The following is a 20739-nucleotide window of genomic DNA, read 5'->3' as shown; positions in this document are numbered from 1 at the left end:
TCTATACCACTGATAAGAGACCAGTTGATACCAGTTGTTATATTATGTTGCTTCTGTAACATTTATAAGGGGCGGTTTAATAACAGTGTCTTGGAGCCAGAATTCCAGATGATATCAATTCCTAAACCTAAATCTAAACCTAAACCACAGAATAGAATAAATCTATTAAATTTATTATTTAATCTATTAAGTATATATATCTTAGTCCGTGACCTAAACCTTTAATCTGTTATCATAATTAACTATCAACAAATGAAAGTACACCACCAGGAAAAAAAAGATTAATTAGTTGATTTTCCATGAAGATAGTAATGAAATTATTTTTTTATTTATTATATTTATTTAAAAATAATGACCACTTTAAATTTACTTATAAATAGTTGAATTAATTGTTATCATATTCTGTTTAAATAAAAAATCTACAAATCTTAATTCTAAAAATAATTTTTAAAAAAATACAAAATACGAACATTTCTCATGGCCATAAATAGCTCAGAAAGATTCAAAATATCATGAAAATTTTACCAACACATCGAAACTATTAAAATGATTCAAATGTCTATCTACGGTCATTACTTTTTGAATTTCACCAAAAAAAAAAACAATTTTTTTAAAAATCACCATGTTTTTTAGTTTTTTTTGTTTTTCCTAAAGCGTTTGAAAAATAATGGGAATTTTCAATTTTGACTTCCCGAATGCGCCAACCATATATATCACAAGCCAAAATAGTTGTTATATATTCTTGAACGTTGTAGAGAACCACATACTACAACCGATAAATCATAATGACCAATGTGAGTAGAGGTAAGCTATAGTTATGTATATAGAATTTTCATGCAATTTAAATGCATTCATAATAATTTTGTAACTTATAATAGGTAATGAATACATTTAATATTTATTAAACTTTGAAAATTGTATTTTATCTATACAATGTGTGAGTAAATCGGAAAGTTTAGGTAGAAATTAGACCATTTAGTGATATGAATGATATTAGGAGACATATTTAGAAACAATAATTAGTCTATAATAAATAGAAATTTGCGAATTGGGTATCTGCCTATTAATTAATTAATACTAAATAAACTAAACATGCAAAATTAGTTTTTGGCATGTGAAAATAGTGATTATGAATTTTCGGTTTTTCTGTAAGCGATACAAAAAAAACTAATTGGGAACCTTGCGGCTTACTGACTTGCAGCATTCAATTAAGGTTTTTGAATTTTGACCAAGGTACAAAAAATGTTAACAACATAGGTATATACTGAAAACAAAAAAAGTCAACAATATCATACATCTATAAATAGCACAAAAATATCCAAAATATTTCGACGATTTAATCATGTCTAGTAATTACTAATTTCTAATTCGAGTATTTGGAAGAAATTTCAAGCCTTAAGCTTAACAGTAATTAATTACAACAAAACACATGTAGGACCAATAGTCTTTACCTACTAGTTTTACAGTGAAATGTATATAAACTCTAATAAATTAAACATTTTTCGTGACACGTCCTCTTAATGCATATACATTAAACACCATGTCACCATGATTACTAAATGAAGTAAATTAATAATTATCATACCGTATGAAATTGATAGTTATAATTTATAAGTAATAACATACAAATAATTTATACTAGTCATGAAATGCCGACCAATTATAACATTTGTAATAATATTATGTTCGTTTATTTTACATAATGATTTCCTCGATATTCTCGGGCAAGATTATGTACTAATATACTTACACGTAAACAATATAACGAGTATAAAATAGAACTATGATATGAGTACATGCAGGATTGGGTAGTATTTTCGATACAAGTATATGAAGTATCGAGTATCTAGTATCGTGATACATTTTTAGACAATGTATGGAGTATTTCGTAAAATAATTTTGTCGAAAAATACTCGATACTTTTAAAAATTAATTTTATCATAATCCTACGAGAAATAAATAAAATAAATTTTACAATACTTTTGAAAAATTAGTATTTTTAAAAGGAAATAAGAATATGATATGATACCTATCTATATTTTCTTATTATTATTATTTATTCTTGTAATTTAACAATAATTGACTTATCATTATATATTAATACTATTATACTTACTTAATATTTGAAATTTTAAAGTTAAATGCACTTAACGTTTATTGTCGTGTCATATACTATTCGATATAATATCTATAATTTATTTGTATTATTATTTATTCATGTAATTTAACAATTGACTTACTATAATATATGTATACTTAATTAATATTTGAAACTTTAAAGTTAAATGCATTTGTCTAGATTCACAACCTAATTGTGTATGGATAAAATTTAAAAAATCCTATGCGTCGTATGCTATGATTAATTTTTTTCAAATGCATCGCGTATCTTAATATTTAAAATGTAAGTATCGAGTATTGAATATCTAAATACTTAAAATGTAAGTATCTAGTAACTCGATACTCCAAATCCAAGTATATCTAGTATCGCGATATACTGATTTTTAAGTATCTTGCATTCTTGCCCATCCCTGCATGAGTACCTACATGACATTATGTTTATAACAATAATTAATAAGTACCTATATAATCTGTTCATGGATAAATGTATTAAATAGTTTTACATAACCCGGTGGTATGAGATAACTATACGTATGTGTAGAAAATAGAGATATATAATCGTATATTCGTATATTACAGTATCTGACCCAAAACTATCGATTTTTTTTATTAATGATACCCAATATTATATTAACTTTTATAGAAAACGAGTAAAATTAATACAATTTGCTAATATAGTTTTGCAAGCGATGAAAATATTAGCTAACACATAAAATATGAGTGTGAAATGTTTAATTCTTATTTCGTATTATACCTATCGCGTAGACGCGTAGTCTTATAAATATAGTGAAAGTAGGCGTATAGACCATAATAATATTGTACTAGAGCCCGAAGGTTTCACGATCATATTGTACTTAACTGCTCAAGTAATAGTGACACGAGAACGAGAGCAACGGGTATTGGTAACAAAGTATAATAATTACAGTTTTAAAATCATATCTGTATGATAGACTTAGGTACACGGTTGCATAGATCATAGATCATATTATCTGATATCTGAAAACTGAAGGCAACGCATATCTATTACACATCAATATATTGTATGTAAGCACTCGCTTAACCTTCACTTTCCGAGGATTACTCCATTACGAGTATTTTACTCTATGCACCTCGCGGTCACGCAGTTCTCGTTTAAATCGAAATTTAAACAATAAGCCAGTATAGAATTTAATGATAATAGGTATATGCATATAATGCTGTAAGGAAAACGTGATATATTTAATCGTTTATTTTTCTCCACTATTTTTACAACGAAATTAAAATTAACTACATTATATGTGCTTTATATATGCGTATAAATAACATAATATGAACCATGGAAATATCGAATATCTTTATTGTATTTTACTTGCTGATCCTGCAGGACGTTGCCCGTGACATATTAAAAGGCCGTGAATTACCCTTTCTTGAACTCCATTAATTGTTAACTGCACAGATTTTTAATCTAGTAGTTTTGGGTTGTTTTGACGAAATATAAAATCACAAGTCTAAAATAATATACAATTGTAATAGGTACATATTTTATTTTCTGTAACCAATGCTAGCAATTTTATTAACAAAAAAAGGTGAGTAATTGTAGGGTAATGGAGTTTCCACACCCAAAAGTAGGTACTTATTATTAAGTACCTAGAAAATTGTATCGAAAGTGTGCCGAAATTCGCAAAATTGTTGTCACTATAGCATAATATAATGTGCACCATGCGCCGTGATGAAAATACGTTGAGGGTCTGTATGGTATAGGTGTCCATACTGAAATGATTCTGCACAGCCGGCATTCGCGTAAGTACGTGTTTTACCAGACCGAAAGCCTGGCCGATCAAGCGCTGGAACGTAATTGGGTAAAATGTCAAGTCTGCCACACGGTTAATATTTTTTTAATTTTAACAAAACGAATAAAATCATTAGAGTAAAAATCGTTATTATTCATTTAAATATCCAATTTTTTCTAAACGTGAAATGTCCATTTAAAATATCTATATAGTATATACATATCATAAACGTTAAACTACCCAAAAGACCGTGATTTGTAGCCCTATGCGAAAAGAAGTTTGAGTAAAAGAGTCAGAGGCAAAAAAAGTCCGTGTTGAAAAAGTCCGGTACATATAGTTAGCCAGTTAGGTAAAAGGAAAAATATGATGTGATGACTAATGAGTATATTTAATCTATGGTAGTATGTACATGTACTTGTATGTTTACAGTTCGTTTTTCTGCGGTAATTGTTTTGGTTACGCGGGAATGCCTCGCTCAGACGACTCAGAATTACTGTATAATACAATACGGTAATTTCACATTCAGTGTCTACCTATTTACCGCTCACACAAAAAGATTTACCGTGTACACTAGGTTGGATTTAAAATTTTTTTTTCAACCTTACTAAATTAATATTTCAAGTAAAAACACAAATTATCAAATATATTTTTTTTATTGTTATAAATTATATCTAAATTAAATTAACACAAGTTTTCTTACTTATATAGTAAAAGCCAAATGGTATACATATTCTACGACACGATCATGAATTTATAAACAATAAGCATATGCAGTTACACCTGTAAAGGATTTCGATGCTTCAATTTCCAATTGAACATCCACAGCCTCATCTGCAGTGAAGCATTGGAATCCTTTACAGGTGTAAAACTGCGACACCCAAGCCGTTCGGGCTTGAAGGCAAAAATACCGCAGGGTGGCCTGTGGGCCCTAAGATGGCCCTAACAATGTATTTTTGTTTGAACATATGAAACGTTTCGATGATAGCACCACCGAATAGAACAATGGTAAGACACATATTTTCTTTTATCGGAACATCTAACTAATTATTTTTCAAGGCATTATTTAATAAGTATATCGTATAATATAGGTACCCGATAACATATCCAATATTTTTCCATTGTTTCATTAAAAAAGTAAATGATATCGTTGTTGTTTCTCTCACATGTATTGTAGCAGAAGTATTGCGAGAATAGGTGCAAATAGCGTTTGAGATTTGGGGAGAGGGGCTGAAATCTTATTACATACAGCCTAATCTACAATTTCCAGTTTTCCAAGGTAAATGTAGGAACTACCTAAGTAACTAGGACCTAGCTATAATTTTAGTCCTAGATGGACAGATACTAGGCAGTGGCGTATTTAGGGGGGTCATGGGAGGGGGGAAATTGCCCCGGACAGCATTTTTTTGAGGGCAACAATCTTACACATGTGCAGTAGTAAGTTTTTTTATGTGTGAGAATAATTTCCACTACAAAAAAACTGGTAGGGGAAAGAAGTCATTAAAACAAATGGGTGCCCCGGACAGTATAAAATCCTAAATAGGTACCAGGGATCAGGATACTAACACTTACCTACATAGTTTCAAGCAAACAGCTAATTTTACCAAAGTTAAAATAGTTTACAAGTAGGTACAAAATTATTTAACGCTGTACAATAAAATTAATCTCATTCTTAGTAAACTTGACGGCATTTAATATATTTTACAACTTTAGCTAACTTTAAAATACAATCTAACAAGTTAGTTTAATTCTATTTCCAGTTAACTAAGATTATTTGGTAAGCATTGTTTTCATCATGTATTGTGTAATAACTATAATGTTTGTATATAGATATAGTCCAGTAGTCTAGCTATAATACTTCTATACCTATGCTCTAAACATGCACTACAATAATATATATAGCACGTCACGCGTTATATAATAATATGGTATAAAATTATATTTCATCCACATAATACCATACAATATTAACATGGGCGTATGGCATATATATTATAAACCTGGTTAGAAGTGTTCGATTCACACGCACGACATCCCGACCCCCGGCAAACGTGCATATACACACTAAACCAAATAATATATGTACTTATATAATATTATTTGAACAAATTAAATAGGTAGGTAAATATAATATTATAATAGTATGTAACAACAATCGCTGAAGGAAAAAAACCCGTACATGGTCATACGACAAACACACACACATGCAAACTCATATTATTATACACCTTTTTTTACAGAGGCCGATACCAGTGTTTACATCACGCGTGTCGCAAGACCTTCTCGCGACTGCAGCGGCAGAATAGCGACGGACCAGTCTTGGGTTAGGAGGTGCACATAATGATATAATATACGAACGTCTCTCCGCTGGAACCGTGACTTGACGATCGCACATGGACGCAGTCGTGTCCAGCCGTTTTTCGCGTACACACCGAGAACATAAATTATAGTATAATAATATTATAATCGAACGCCACAACAAAAAATCTACAGCAGGATACAATTTGACTCGAATACCGTACGTACTTCTGGCTATACATTACCACATCTTAATAAATAATAATAATAATAATCATAATAATACACTTTTTAAGTAAACGAATATTTTGAACACTGTGCGGAAATAAAATGTCTTTCAAAACAATAATCGCCGCCGTAGCGGTAGTCGTGATGTGCTGCAACACTGCCAACGGAGCTCTGAAACAGGTAAAACGCACATCGATACCTATACAATATATATCCTATTATCTTATATTCAGTATACTAGCTTTCAGTAATTAGGTAATTAATCATTTTATTTTATTATATCACTTGGATACAAATATACAATATATCGGTATGATTATATGTTTTTTAAGCTCAAAGTTGAATTTCAGTACTTATAGCTTATATACCTACCAAGAACAACTGCGGAAAAAGCCAAAAGATACGATTCCCCGTGTGGCATGTATATAGTACAAAAGCATTACGGGTAAGATATATCGGTCAGCCATTTTCTACGGTACTTCGATCAGATTGCCCTTTATATGCAGATACCTACAGTATGTCACTATGTCAGTACCCATGGATAATCTGCATAGTATTATACTGATATGGTATAACCTCTTAACTCAACAGATATTATTCGATGAATATACTAAAATTTTTAAAGTGAGATTCAGCTGACAACGCCGTAAAACTCCAAAGAGGACTGAGAAAACTCATCTGTAATTGTAATTGCGCATCACACAATTTGTTGATGCGGCGTGTGAATAAAAATAACATTATATACAGTAATACGAGTTTCTAATTTCTATACTATGTACTGATGGTGTTATTATTTTTCTTCGCACAGAGACAAGCGTATTCCGGCTATTCCGACGGATACACACAAAACCACAAAGACGAGAGTCACCAAGATCTGAGCAAAGTTCCGGGCACACCGGGAGTAGACTACCCAATTTACCACGCTGTGCCGGAGACGAGTTTCAATTGTAAAGACGTACCGTACGCACCCGGCATGTACGCCAACGTGGAGACCGGATGTCAGGTACAGTGGCTCATTAACTATAAAAATTTACGGAAACATTCAAACATATCTGACTTAATATACAACCAGTGACGACTTACGACTATGGAATAGATCAAACGTACTTCTAATTTAAATTACAGAGAGATCAACCAAGTATACAATTTACAGACGGATATATAATACGCGTTATGTAATCAATACCTTGTAGGGTCGTGCTCACAATTGCATGTAATAATTTCGATATAAAATAGTCATTGAATTTCCAATGAGTAGTAGTAACAGTAGGTTACTTATTATTAGTGATGGGAATAATCGAATGATTTCGATAATCGAGTAATTAGTAATCGAGATATTACTATAATCGAGATATTCACTCGATTAAAATAATCGAAATATTATTTCGTCATGGTCGAGATATTCATTCGATTAAAATAATCAAAACATTAAACATTATTGATTAAAAATCAACCAATATTCAACTTATTAATACAAAATTAAAAACATGGTTAATACGAATTCATTATTACACTTATTTTTTTTTTTTTTTTATTGATCAAGAAAAAAACTCGGCAGTTACATGGCCATTAGTTACAGTTATGGTATGGTTACAGGATTTAAGATTTTAACAGCATTTTTTCTTTTTTAAGATATTACAATATTAGAGATATTAATATGGTTTCTAAGCATTAACTGATGAGTAGAATAAAATAATACTCGAATTACTAGTATTTTATTAGTAACTAGTAACTACTAATAAATAGTAATTACTGTTATCATTCGATTATTTTTCCTAATAATCGAGTTACTCGATAAATACCAATAATCGAGTTACTCGATTATTTTCTCTCGATTATTCCCATCACTACTTATTATAATGAATTTGTTTAAACTAATAGGTAATGCTTATTTCATTGCAAAATTGTCGAAAACCTGTTTTTATGAAGACGTCATTCCATGAAACTTACTTCATTCTTATATGCAAACTGCAGTAATACTCGAAGGTACTATATGTATTCGATATGCGAAAATTACATTTGACCCACATTTAATAGACAACCGCATCACAATAGGCAATATCATTTTATTATGATAAAATATAAATTTATTCATATTGGGTAATTGGCATTTGGCAAGAGAGATAGTCCTGTAGAGAAATAATAGAAATACAAATTTTTATCGTCACGCTTTGCCCTATTGATATTTTTATGATAATAAAATAAGAGAACGTCTTCTAAACACTAAAACTAAAAGAATATTATAACAAATTAACCTCGAAATAATCGTATTTTTTTCCTCTTAACTGGTAATGATCAAATATTCTCCTTGGTTATGTTTAAATATAGATTTTATACAATCATACTTAGTATATGAATAATATATTATTATTTATAAGTAAAAAAATTAATTTAAAATAATGACTAAACAAATTCGACTTAACATAATAAGTATTATTATTATAATTATAGCTAAATTTAGTCACTAATGTTACATTAGTAATGTACATGAGTTGTACACTTGTAGGTACGTATGACGTTACATCTATATTATCCGTCAACATATAATCTATATTAACATCTATTCTATCTACTTAAAACGCTGATAATAATCATCATACACTACTTATACCTACTACCTACTACCTAGCTGTACTTTTTCATTTGTGCCATAATAGTCGTAACAGGTTATATTATTTAAGTGAAATTTCACCTTTCTTTAGACTTAAGTCCAAAATCTATTATCTATATGTAAGTAGCAAGTAGGTACCTATTAATTGTTATATGCTATTAATAGGTATATGTGTAATCTGTCCTGTCGTCAATTATAGTTTTTCGATGATAATTTATTAGAATTATTTAAAATGTATATAACACAATACTAAAATATCAATAACTTATAAGTATTGATGCTAGTTGTATTAATTATAGGTATAATTAAGTAGGTATATTTAATCAATGGTATTTATGATACAGTAAATGCAAAAACATATTAAAAGTTAGACCAAAGGGCATTTTTTTGCACTATGAAAAATAAATTTAAAAACTAAAATTATCTATCTATATCATCTATATTTTTGAAATCAATGTTTCCGAATTGCATACAAAAATCGTTGTCTACGTAGAATTGTGTGTGCAGTTGGACACAGAGCATTTTTTAGCGACAAAACTGAGTTGCGTAAACGGGTTTTTTGCTATCTAACTGATCTGCGCGAAATACGAAAGACATATCTTATATACAGTAAACACTTGTAGGGAGTAACAAATAAAATTAGATAAATAGAATAAATATAGAATGTTGAAAAATTTAAAATTTAAAAAATACAAGTGCCTATCTGTAGATATACAGTAGATATTGTAGCGGGATATCCTCCCGAACAGCCACTATTACTATTATTATTATTATTATTATTATTATTATCGGACGCCTAGCCGTTAAGTAGTAGCATTGATATCAATGGTAGTAGTACTGTAGTAGTCTAGCACTCTAGCGACATCCCGGCGATGTTGTAGCCTGTAGGCCGTGGTGATCGTCGCTCGTTATATTCTTTTTTGTATCATTAATTGTGTATTTATGCCAGGTGGTCCCGATAGTGGCGGGATACTGGTGAAGTGTTGAATTTATTTATATTCATTAATATACGTGTAATGTCGTTTTTAGTAATATGCAATAAATTATAAATGTTAACTCGCATAACTGTACTAATAAATTTGTTCTTGATTTAAGTGCCCTCTGACCTACAGCCGCGTCCAGACCAAAGAAATATTTGCCGAAAACACATGTTTTCGACATTGTCGTCGACAAACTTTTGTTATCGGCCGTACAATATACAAGTATACAGTTTATTTGTGCATCCAATCTTTGTTTGTCGCATAATTGATTTGGATGCTAACTTTTATTTAAGAGGACGCTATACCCGCATGTGTGGTCTCCGTCTTACAAATGTAAAACATAGCAAAAACTGTTTCGCGCCGCGTTAAAGAACCGAGAAGCCTGCAGTTATAATATAGGAGAATTTTAACTGTGTCGTAGCATTTTTATTTTTTCGATAGGATCAATGTATCAAAAGTTATTTAAGTTTTGAAAACGTTCACCTTAAAAATCGGTCGTCTGTTCAGACTTTTAAGGACGCAATTCGAGCCTGTCATGCTAAATACACTCACGCAACTTGGATCTGTCGCAATACAACTGCACGCAAAATTCGGATGCAAGCATGCAGCTCTCAAACAGTTATACTGTTTGATTATATTTTAAGTGTATATGTTAAATAAAACATTAGAACATAAGCAAGATTATTACGATAAATATAAGTATAATTTAGGTATTAGTATTGCCCTATTGAGTATTGATATTATTATTATTTTTAATAATAATATAAGAGAACGTATTCTTAGGCAGGGGCGCAGGGCGTACAACAATGCAGAGAAAAAACTGCAATGATCTTCTGCATGCTCATTGTAATAACGTAGCCTCTCTCGCATTAATTTGATGTGCATCTGGTCTAGGTAGGTACCGAAAAGAAAAGTATATTTAAGCAATTTTACTTCAAAATAATTGTATCATCATATGTTTTCTCCAAATCAATGATGATCAAATACCTATTCAATAGGTATTCTCCTCTGTTGGAGTTTAAATATCGACTTCATACAATCATACACGGGATATGAATACATTTTAAGTAAAAATATTAATTTGAGCCAATGACGAAGGACCCACCTATAATTATTGTCATGGTTCAATGTGTTAGGTGTTATTTGGATGCACGCTGCACTGCTTAGTGCTTAAATACCTAGTTAAATGGATATTGTATTATTGTCTAATATATCAATATTATTATTATAATTTAATAATATACCATAAGTCATTACTATTTACTTAAATTACTTTTGAAAGTTTATACTACCAATACTTGTACAGTTGTACGAGTATACGTAGGTACCGAATATGCGGCCATCTCCATCTTACCATTTTAGATTTCAGGATAAATATATACAATGGTATATATAAATTTATAAAATATTAGGTATATATCCATTATTATTTACGGACAATCGCAGAAGCATAAATAAAAACATTGTCATTTATGAATTATTATCAAACATTAATAATAATTATAGCGAATGCATTATTCAGTTTTTCAGATATCAGACTAATAGGTTACATTTTATATAATATTATTTTAGGCTTATCATATCTGTCACGACGGTCGTGAAGGTCATCAAGGAGCGTCTTTCTTGTGCTCCAACGGAACTTTGTTCAATCAAAAGGAATTCACCTGCGATTGGTGGTACAACGTAGACTGTAGCAAGGCGACGTATTATTACGAGTGAGCATAATATTTTCTTCACTTTTCATCAACGATTTCTTCGAAAATATTTAATTTACTCCTATTAATTTCACCGAAGCCAATGAATGAGCTTTATATAATTTATTTTTAAACGTTTAGACTTAACACGGACGCAACGAAAAATCCATTCGTCCCAAAACCAAAGGCCCCCGAGGAACCGTACAAGCAACCATACGACAATAATTATTACCAGAGCCCTAAGTATTATTTGTAAATGTATTTATTATATATATTTGTTTATTTTTTTTTTATGTAAATAAGGTGTAAATTGTTTATACATACTTATAAATTTTACAATAATAATAAAATATAAATATATTTATTTATTTAATTATTATGATATTATATCCAGTCACCAGTGTTATGGTTGCCGTCTTCAGTAGTCAATGGCATTCGATATTACTAAAAATTGTACATTCATATTATTTTTATTGTACCATATTAATATATTAAATTAATAATAAAGCTTCAGTGGCACAAAAAGTGCACATCAGTTGCCTCGATCACATACAATGTCCATTGGAAATGAACATATATGTTATTATATTGTAATGGCGAAACTAATCTATGGTTAAATTACTATCAGTATTAAAACTACATAAACACATCATTTATTCTTTTTGTATTGTTTGAATATCAGACGAATATTTTTAATTAACCTAGCTCTTATAGTTAACTTGTACAAATGTTAAATTTCGAGAAATGCAACCGTTGCATTTTAAGAAAAATGTTATAGTTGTTAAGCTTAGAATTTGTTGTTTTTGATATATGACTAGGTACTATAGGTACATAGGCTGTGAAAAATATTCTAATTATTTTCTTAACATTTATCACTTTGGTATGCATTGAATATTTAAGCCAGTAGTCGATTATTGATCTTTTCAGTCTTTTTTTTTATATGCACGGCATTTGTCGTATTAGTTGATATCACAGCATTATTACATATGCCCTATGGGCATCAAATTTTAGTTTTCCTGTAAATGATTAAAAAAATAAATTCCTAATCATACTTAATTAATTCAGGGGCATCATTTGGGGGGAGGGGGGGCAGGGTGTGCAACGGAACCACCAACTTAAAAAATGTTAGCAATTGGCCCGCCATTATTACTCCAATGCGCCCTCGTAATTAACTTATACATTATGATTTATAAATTCATATAATATAGGTAATATAAATAAAATGTATATATTTTTGATTAATCAGGTTTATTGATTATACCTTATTTGCCGTTTATTTTCAAATAATAATGAAATGGCTTTAGCGGATTGCTTTAATTGTTTATAAACTTTAAATCCTTTGAATTTCTAGCTATTTAAAAGTTGCATTAGTCCAGGGGCGGACTGACACCCTTTCGGTCCGCTATTATTGAAAACAAATCGGCCCAAGTTAGGGGGGAGGCATCAACCCTAGAATTTTTATAATATGAAAAATTAAATGGAGGGCTCTGCCCCCCACACCACTAAAACAGGTTAAAATAATTGTTAATAAATACAAATGTAAATAAATAAATATTTTATTTTATTATTATGAGGGCTCGTAAGTTCATGCCCTAAAAACGCCTAAATAAGCATGCATTTATGCACTCAAAATTGGCAAATTATGCATTAAAAAGTTAAAAAATATGCATTTATATGCTCTAAATATCTAAGATTATGCACTTAAAAAAATTATAAACAATTTTTGAAGTAACATAAAAATAAGCTATTTTTTATTTTTTTTATTTCGCAATGAAAATAAAAAATTTTAAATACTATTCTTGAGCCTTCATGAACTACGTCTTTGTCAGTAATTTATTTTATGAATGCATTTTTTTCTCGTCAAATGTTGATTCTTTCATAGTATTTCCATAAAAAAATGCATATTGATATAAATACATAATAATATGAATAGGCATATCAAAATCATATATAATAAACCCGATAAAATAAAAATTTGCATAAATATGCCAAATAGGCAAAAAACCTCCTAATAGTCTAAATATGCAAAGTAAGACTTCACATGTTTAATTGTGGTACCTTGAAATGGATTTATATGTCATCTGACATTAAATACAACTTAACAAGATTTATATGCAAATGCATGAACTTACAAACCCTGATTATTATAGTGTGTGTAATAATACGAATAATCTAAATCATAAAAAAATGTGATGCAGTAAATATTAAATTATTAAAATATATTATTTTAGTTACAAATTCAAGTTTTTAATTTTCTTATAATAAAGTTAAAGAATTTATTTGGGTAACATAATAATAATTTAAGAGTTCGCTCAGTATTGGGATTTTATTTTTAATAGAACATTTGATAAAGCAATACCTATAAAAGACAACTAAGAGAATCAAATGGTAAAATAGGTAGACCTTATATAAGTATTTATTCAAGGTATTACTGAAAATGCTCATTCACTAGATGCGTAACTTGTTGGAACAGAAAGATAAATGTAGCATTTTACATAAATTTGGAAAAACAGATTTTTGAACTTTACTCGTTTGCCATTTTAAATTGCCCTGATGATTGTTATATGATAAATTTAAATGATTAATAATTGATTATTGAACTAATGTTTCTGATTTTAATTCTGTTCCATTTATATTATATTTATTAAACCCTAAAAACATAAGAAAACAAAATTTACTAATTTATAACAATAATAATAATAATGACATTGACCAGAATACAATTTATCAGATACAATCACCCAACTGTTGTGGCATTGTACTTATAAAGTAAAAATGTAATTGTTAGTAAAAACTTTATGACTTTATACATTGCTCATCACATACAAAATGGTCTTTGAGTATAATATTTAAAAATTCCAAAAATTTGAATTTGAATAATTCATTGTTAAAGAGAAAAATTGGAGTGAGCATGCTTGCCCTGTGCTTGCTGAATCACCTTTTATAAGAGAATTAATGGTATGAAAAATTGACAAACAAACAATTAAATGAACTACAAATAAATTATATTCATAAAATCATAAATACAAAAAACATCAGATGTATGATAACATGATAATTTAATAGAAATTGTGTATTGCATTAAAAATGATTAACTTTTTTAAATAAACAAAAAAATATTTAATAATAGATATATTCAAAAATTGTGAAATAAAATATTAAACTTAAAAAAAATTACTCATTAAAGAAATATTTTATTTTACCAACATAATTATTATTAGGTTAAAGTTTAAATTAATTATAATACAAGAAGTACACTAGGTAAAAATGTTTTCATCATAGACACTTAATTAAAAGATCTTTGATTTGTGTTAATTACGCTGGTCTAATTATTTTAGTGAAACCATATTTTATGTTTTTGAAAATGTAAATAAAAGGAAAATATGTTTACAACAGTAGTTAACCAAAAATAAATTAATCAATTAAAATCTTATTTTTTAATTTAAAAAATAAATCAAAATTTAACAACATACTGAATATAATAATCACATTGCGTTTTTGGTGTATTAGTCATTATTTTTAAAACTAAGACATTAATGTCTGAAATAGGATGTATAGTTTTGTTTAACAAATCCGAGAATGAATGGTAAAACATTGGATGTTGAGAGTTTTCATATATCCCTTCTCGTTTTCTTGTATAACGTCTATAGTCACAGTTAAATTTCAATGCAGTATTTAAATCATCTTTATGGACTCCATGAAAAACAGTTGTCTGCAAATAAATGTTCAATCAAGAACAATACTAGGTACAATAATATAACTGTATACTTAGTAAGACAATAATAAATTACTATTAAGATTTTGTTTTCCCTTACAAGCATGCAGTTCATGCTTTACAATAGGTTTTATTAAAATGCCTGTTCTACTTCAACCACTCATTTCAATTCCCGACCACAATATAAATTGCAAATATATAAAAATATACAACTGATAGGTCTCTACCTCTATACTGTATAAATTAAAATCTGGTAGTGCAAGTACAGATGCAAACACCAAGGTGAACTTTCCCATACTGGTATGGACAAACAAATTTCTTGATATTTAACCGAAATTCAGTTTTACCAAAATGCATTGGAAATATATAATTTATTAAATATAAAATAAATAATACCACTAACAAACCTACTACTGAGGTAGGCACCTAATACAATATTAATACTACAATATACTAGGTGCATTTGGTGATATCCCTAATATCCCGAGTATTATCCAAAAAACACACCATGGATCGATCAGGGGGGGGGGCTTAGCTCTACTCTCAAGACCTACTACTAGAACTAGATAATACCATTGATTATAATATAATGAATACTGTATTGCATTGTAGCAAAACTGTAACAATCTCCTCGCCCCCCAGATCATTGCTTTGGATCTGTGAGTGGACTCCAAAGACCCACACAACACAGTACGAAGCACACCCAGTAGTTGGTGGGGGGGCATGGATTCCCCCCATGGAATATTTTACTGGTGATGTTTTCATCACGGTTATAGCCTATACAGCCCATATAGGTAATACAATGATATAGTATTTAAACAGCCCCCCTCCCCCACCTCGATTGATCTAAAGCTACGTCACTGAGCACAACTATGAATGCCGGTAGTTTTTGTACAATTTACTTACTTCATAAGCCGAATTTATCATCTCACGGCGTAACATGTATCTTCCGTATTGGAACGGGTTCTGCACCCTTTTAATTTGACTTATGTTTGCTCCGTAGAACATAGTTTCGACCGACTGGTATTCACCGGCGTTTCTCGTCCTGGATAACGTGCGCAACAGATGGCTCGATGTGTAAGCGACATCGGTGTCCCAGTCGTCAGGCAAATGCTTTAGGACGAACGACAACATCGACCCGTCCATATTCGCGACTGAATAGTAAATACTAAATGGCTTAATGGCGTGTCAAATAATATTAGCTATTGCGTTTAAGGAAATCGAACTTCGTCGGTTAGGTGCCTGACGATCGACGGAACGATCTCGGCAGCGTCGCAGATCGGCGCGGCGCAACGACTCTGATTGGCGTTTGGCGATCACCGACGAGTGCCGACAAAAACATAAATATTGAAAGACTTGAATACCGAACAGCGGTGGGGACGGGGACGGGACGCCGATTATTGGTGCAGGTCGACAACGCGGACATCGCGAACTCGTGGCCCAAAGCAAATGTATAAATATCTATTTTCAATTTAGTCTGGTAAACACAGTCATTGAATCATATTATTTTATCCTGATTATCATAACGTCTTCGTTTGGGGAAAAACCGCGACACATAAACTGTTTTTGAATAATTCAATTATTGATTGTGTGTCTTGTAGTTTTATATACCATTGCCGCACGCGGAATGCGTATGGTATATTTATGAGTTTATGACTTATGTAATTGTGTTGACAATGTCACAAAATATAACAATAGTTATAATACGGTAAACGTCATACTGTTGCCACTTGCCCACCGTCTCACAAACACAATGATATACAACATGTCGAATTTGCGTTCAGCACTCACTCCAGCAGAATCTGTTTAGGGTTGCACAACTTTATGTATTAGTATCATGAACTAAGATATATCTTAGTTCATGATTAGAATTTAGAGTGAATACTGAATAGGTCAACTATTGTCGAATTTAAAGGTAAGAACGTATCTTGGACATCTCGTAAACTTTCATTAATATGTTAATGGGTATTAAAGCTATAGCTATCGTGAAACTCGGTGGCCCATGAGACACACGCCACGAGTACGTACCGAAGGTGTAGTCAAGGTCGTTAGAATTATAAATGTCACACTTGTTGGTCGGTAATGAATCAAAGTTAGAGGAGGTGTATCGTGATTAGGTGAGGGCCGAGGAGTCAAGGGGTGGGTTCTTATAAGAATAAGAGAAGCTACTACTGGTCCGAAAATTGGTGGTTGTGCTGTGTACTTGTGGTGTATCTACGATAGTATAGTACTTACTGGCTACTATCTGCCATGGGTCAGCTGAACCAACATGAAAATTAATCTAAATCGTATAATTATCAGTCGTGTAAAACACAATGCACGTAACAATATATCGAAAAGGTAGGCTTGTAGGTGAGGTACCTACAAATTACTTTTTAATCTGCAACTCTTGTGTAATAATTGGGGCCCGTATTTGAATTCCCTAAATAATATCTAAAAATCAGTGGCGGCTCGTGCTATGGGGTACACGGGCACGTGCCCCATCTACAAAACTAAAAGACAGAAGAAAAAAGTATATTAAATTTAAAATTGAGTTGGTGTTTATTCCAACAAAAAAATAGGTGGTTTATTATTTGAAAATATTACGGAAAAAAAAATGTTATCAAATATTTGCGTACAATACCCACATACTATATCATACGGGCTGTGCCCGCCCGATCAACAGACAACGGTACTAGATTTCTCCCACTTATCGACACCAATTAATACGGCGTTGCCGGGCCCCGGGATTCTATTTTTATTATGATTTAAGATATTTTGTCGGTTTTATCGTCTACTTACTGATTAACTGTATAGTGTGTACTGTTTAGTTATAATAATTATTTATTTATAAACCATAATTTTCTCTTTATAATATTTGTTGTACAAGACGTATTATAAAAGGTTATATATAATAAAAAAGAATTTTATTTTATTTAAAAAATCAACAGGAATTGGTGGTAAGTTCAAAGTTATGATAATGGGAAATGAGGGAATTATTTGTTCCCCACCTTCCATGAACCTCGCTAATCACTGCTCAAAGTGCTCTAAAAAATGGCATAACATTCCATATTAACTGCAATAATACCCTTAAAAAATGACCCAATAGTTTTTTGAACAATTCTTGATCAAACAATAATATGAACTTGACAAAATTAACTCGTAAACGACGTAAACTATTGGCAATAGCCGATAAAAATCTTATCAATTTTTAGGCGGGCGGGGTATAGACGGTATAGTCTACATACAGGTTCGTGGAAAAATAACATATAGGTACATTATACATTATACACAGCGTTCCTGTTACAGCTTATCACTTTGAACTTTCTATCGCCAATTTTACTACCTATGTTACATCAACTGAGTACTGACTTATTAGTTGTTAGTGTTGTTACTTACTTACCACAGATAAATATGGTAAATATAAGTAAATATGTTGTGCCTGTACCTCCTACCAACTATTGTAGGTAGATAAAGTCGTTATTGACGGGCGACGTTTTGTTATAGGTATATCCGCTATCGGATATATAGGTACCGTTATTCGTCAAAAGAACGATCGCAGGGTGATGTCATCAGACATTCGTTACGTTACACTAAATAATATTCTCGAATTTATTAATTATTTGAATTATAAATCGTAAGAATGGAGTTCACGACAAGCACAAGAGGGAAGAAAATGGTTGTTAAAAATGGCAGTAAGAATACTTTGGCGTGTCGCGTAAACATCTTCTAAAAATGTTGAACGGTGGCGTTGTTCAAATAAAATATGTACAGCAAAAATGTTAATTCAATATGGAAAAATTATTAAAAAGCATGGTATGTAGCAAACATTAATTTTTATTTTTATAAAATTTGTTTTTTTTATTTTTTTTATTTTTTATAATAATTATACAATCTATACTTTATAGCATAATAAGTATAAGTGACAAGTGACAAAACAAAACATGATAAGCGTGATTAAGAAGTCGCCCACTAGTGACTCTTTGCGTGATGGAAGATTGGGAGGAAAGGAATAGAATTTTTATTTTTTAATTATTATTATTATTATTATTATTATTATTTTTTTTTTTTAAAGAGAGAGAGAGAGAGAGAGAGAGAGTGAGGGGGAGTGATTAAAGATTATAGTAAACGATCTCTGCTCCATCTCCTTTTCAGTCGACGGCGAGGATTATCGGGAAGTGTTAAGGTATTTAGGTTCCTAATTAGAGGGTTGATATGGTTTGCCAGACGTGAGAAGAATCGCTTGTAATATATGTATAACATAAAATGTGTTAAATGTAATATAAAATTACAATAAATTTACCTACGTAATATATAAAACAAATTAACTGTTTTCGCAATATTAAAATTTTTATTTTTTTTTTTTTCGTATTACTCTGATAATATTAACAAAATTCACTTAAATTATACGTTATCAAATCATAAATGATTTTAATTTTAATTTTATAGACTCGCATAATCACGAACAATGTACAACTATTGCAAGACAAAATGTAACGACAGCATGCAGCGTTGGCTGTCGAAGACATAAGTAGATTATTTAATAGATAACTGCATTGGAGAAAATGCCAATTTCCCTCCAAACATTTGGGCAGCGTTTGCAGCTGATTTAACTAAAACCACCAATAACAATATACCTTTTTTTATTTTGGAGCAAATGGGTAATCCCCATATATAGTATAGGTACGTCGTACGCAAGGTGTATCAATAGATTGCCTTGACGTCAAGGTACGAGCAAATATTTTGAAGAATCAATTAAGTTTAATCTAAAAATGTTTATGATGTATTATGCATAAATAAATATGCACTATAAATGAACAAAATTACCTAAACTATTACAAAAAGGCCTAAAAATACAAAAAATTCAAAATAAAAGTTTAAGTTTTCAATTCTCTGGTGTAAAAAGCGGATTTTGTATTCGAAAACTATTTTCCCAAAAAGTAATACACATAGCATTCAAATCCAGGACTAATTATCATATTTTTTTTTTTAATTTGAATATGTTTTTTCATAACAGAATATAAGTCTTTTAAGTTCAAAATAAGTGCAATTATATATGTTATGAATTGTATAAGTACATAGTGCTTGATTTGGAAAAAAAATAGAAAGGGGACTCAGCAGATATTTGATGAACAAGCGTTCCACACAAAATTAACCGTCACATTATCGTGGGGGACAAAGCCCCCCACACCCCTCTCCATCCACCCATAATCCCAAGAAAATAAATTTACTATACAAACATATATTAAAAGTTAAAAGAAAAACACACTTGTTTGTTAATTATTTTTTTAAAACATTAAATTATATACAATCAATTAATAATTCTACATAATACTACATATTGAATAAG

General features: G+C 30.4%; 2 protein-coding genes and 1 long non-coding RNA gene across 3 annotated transcripts; 2 read left to right on the top strand and 1 right to left on the bottom strand.

The window, feature by feature from the left end:
* Positions 1-6183: 6183 nt before the first annotated feature.
* LOC111040661 lies at positions 6184-11954 on the top strand. The gene is made up of 5 exons (XM_022324650.1): positions 6184-6402; positions 6479-6590; positions 7219-7413; positions 11574-11716; positions 11837-11954. The coding sequence occupies exons 2-5, from the start codon at positions 6513-6515 to the stop codon at positions 11949-11951; spliced, it is 531 nt and encodes a 176-aa protein (XP_022180342.1). The 5' UTR covers positions 6184-6402; positions 6479-6512; the 3' UTR covers positions 11952-11954.
* On the top strand, positions 6597-7156 carry LOC111040662. Its single transcript, XR_002605228.1, has 2 exons — positions 6597-6937; positions 7002-7156. It is a non-coding gene; the product is annotated as an uncharacterized LOC111040662 (long non-coding RNA).
* Positions 11955-14910: 2956 nt separating the features above from the next.
* LOC111040696 lies at positions 14911-17908 on the bottom strand. The gene is made up of 2 exons (XM_022324704.1): positions 16317-17908; positions 14911-15407 (listed from the first exon to the last, which is right to left on the bottom strand). Exons 1-2 carry the CDS (start codon positions 16554-16556, stop codon positions 15150-15152), a joined length of 498 nt encoding a protein of 165 aa, XP_022180396.1. The 5' UTR covers positions 16557-17908; the 3' UTR covers positions 14911-15149.
* Positions 17909-20739: the final 2831 nt, after the last annotated feature.

The sequence above is a fragment of the Myzus persicae genome, unplaced genomic scaffold (assembly GCF_001856785.1).
Source record: "Myzus persicae strain clone G006 unplaced genomic scaffold, MPER_G0061.0, whole genome shotgun sequence".
NCBI lineage: Eukaryota > Metazoa > Arthropoda > Insecta > Hemiptera > Aphididae > Myzus > Myzus persicae.
The sequence above is the reverse complement of the archived record's forward strand: the minus strand, read 5'-3'. Positions and strand labels throughout refer to the sequence as shown.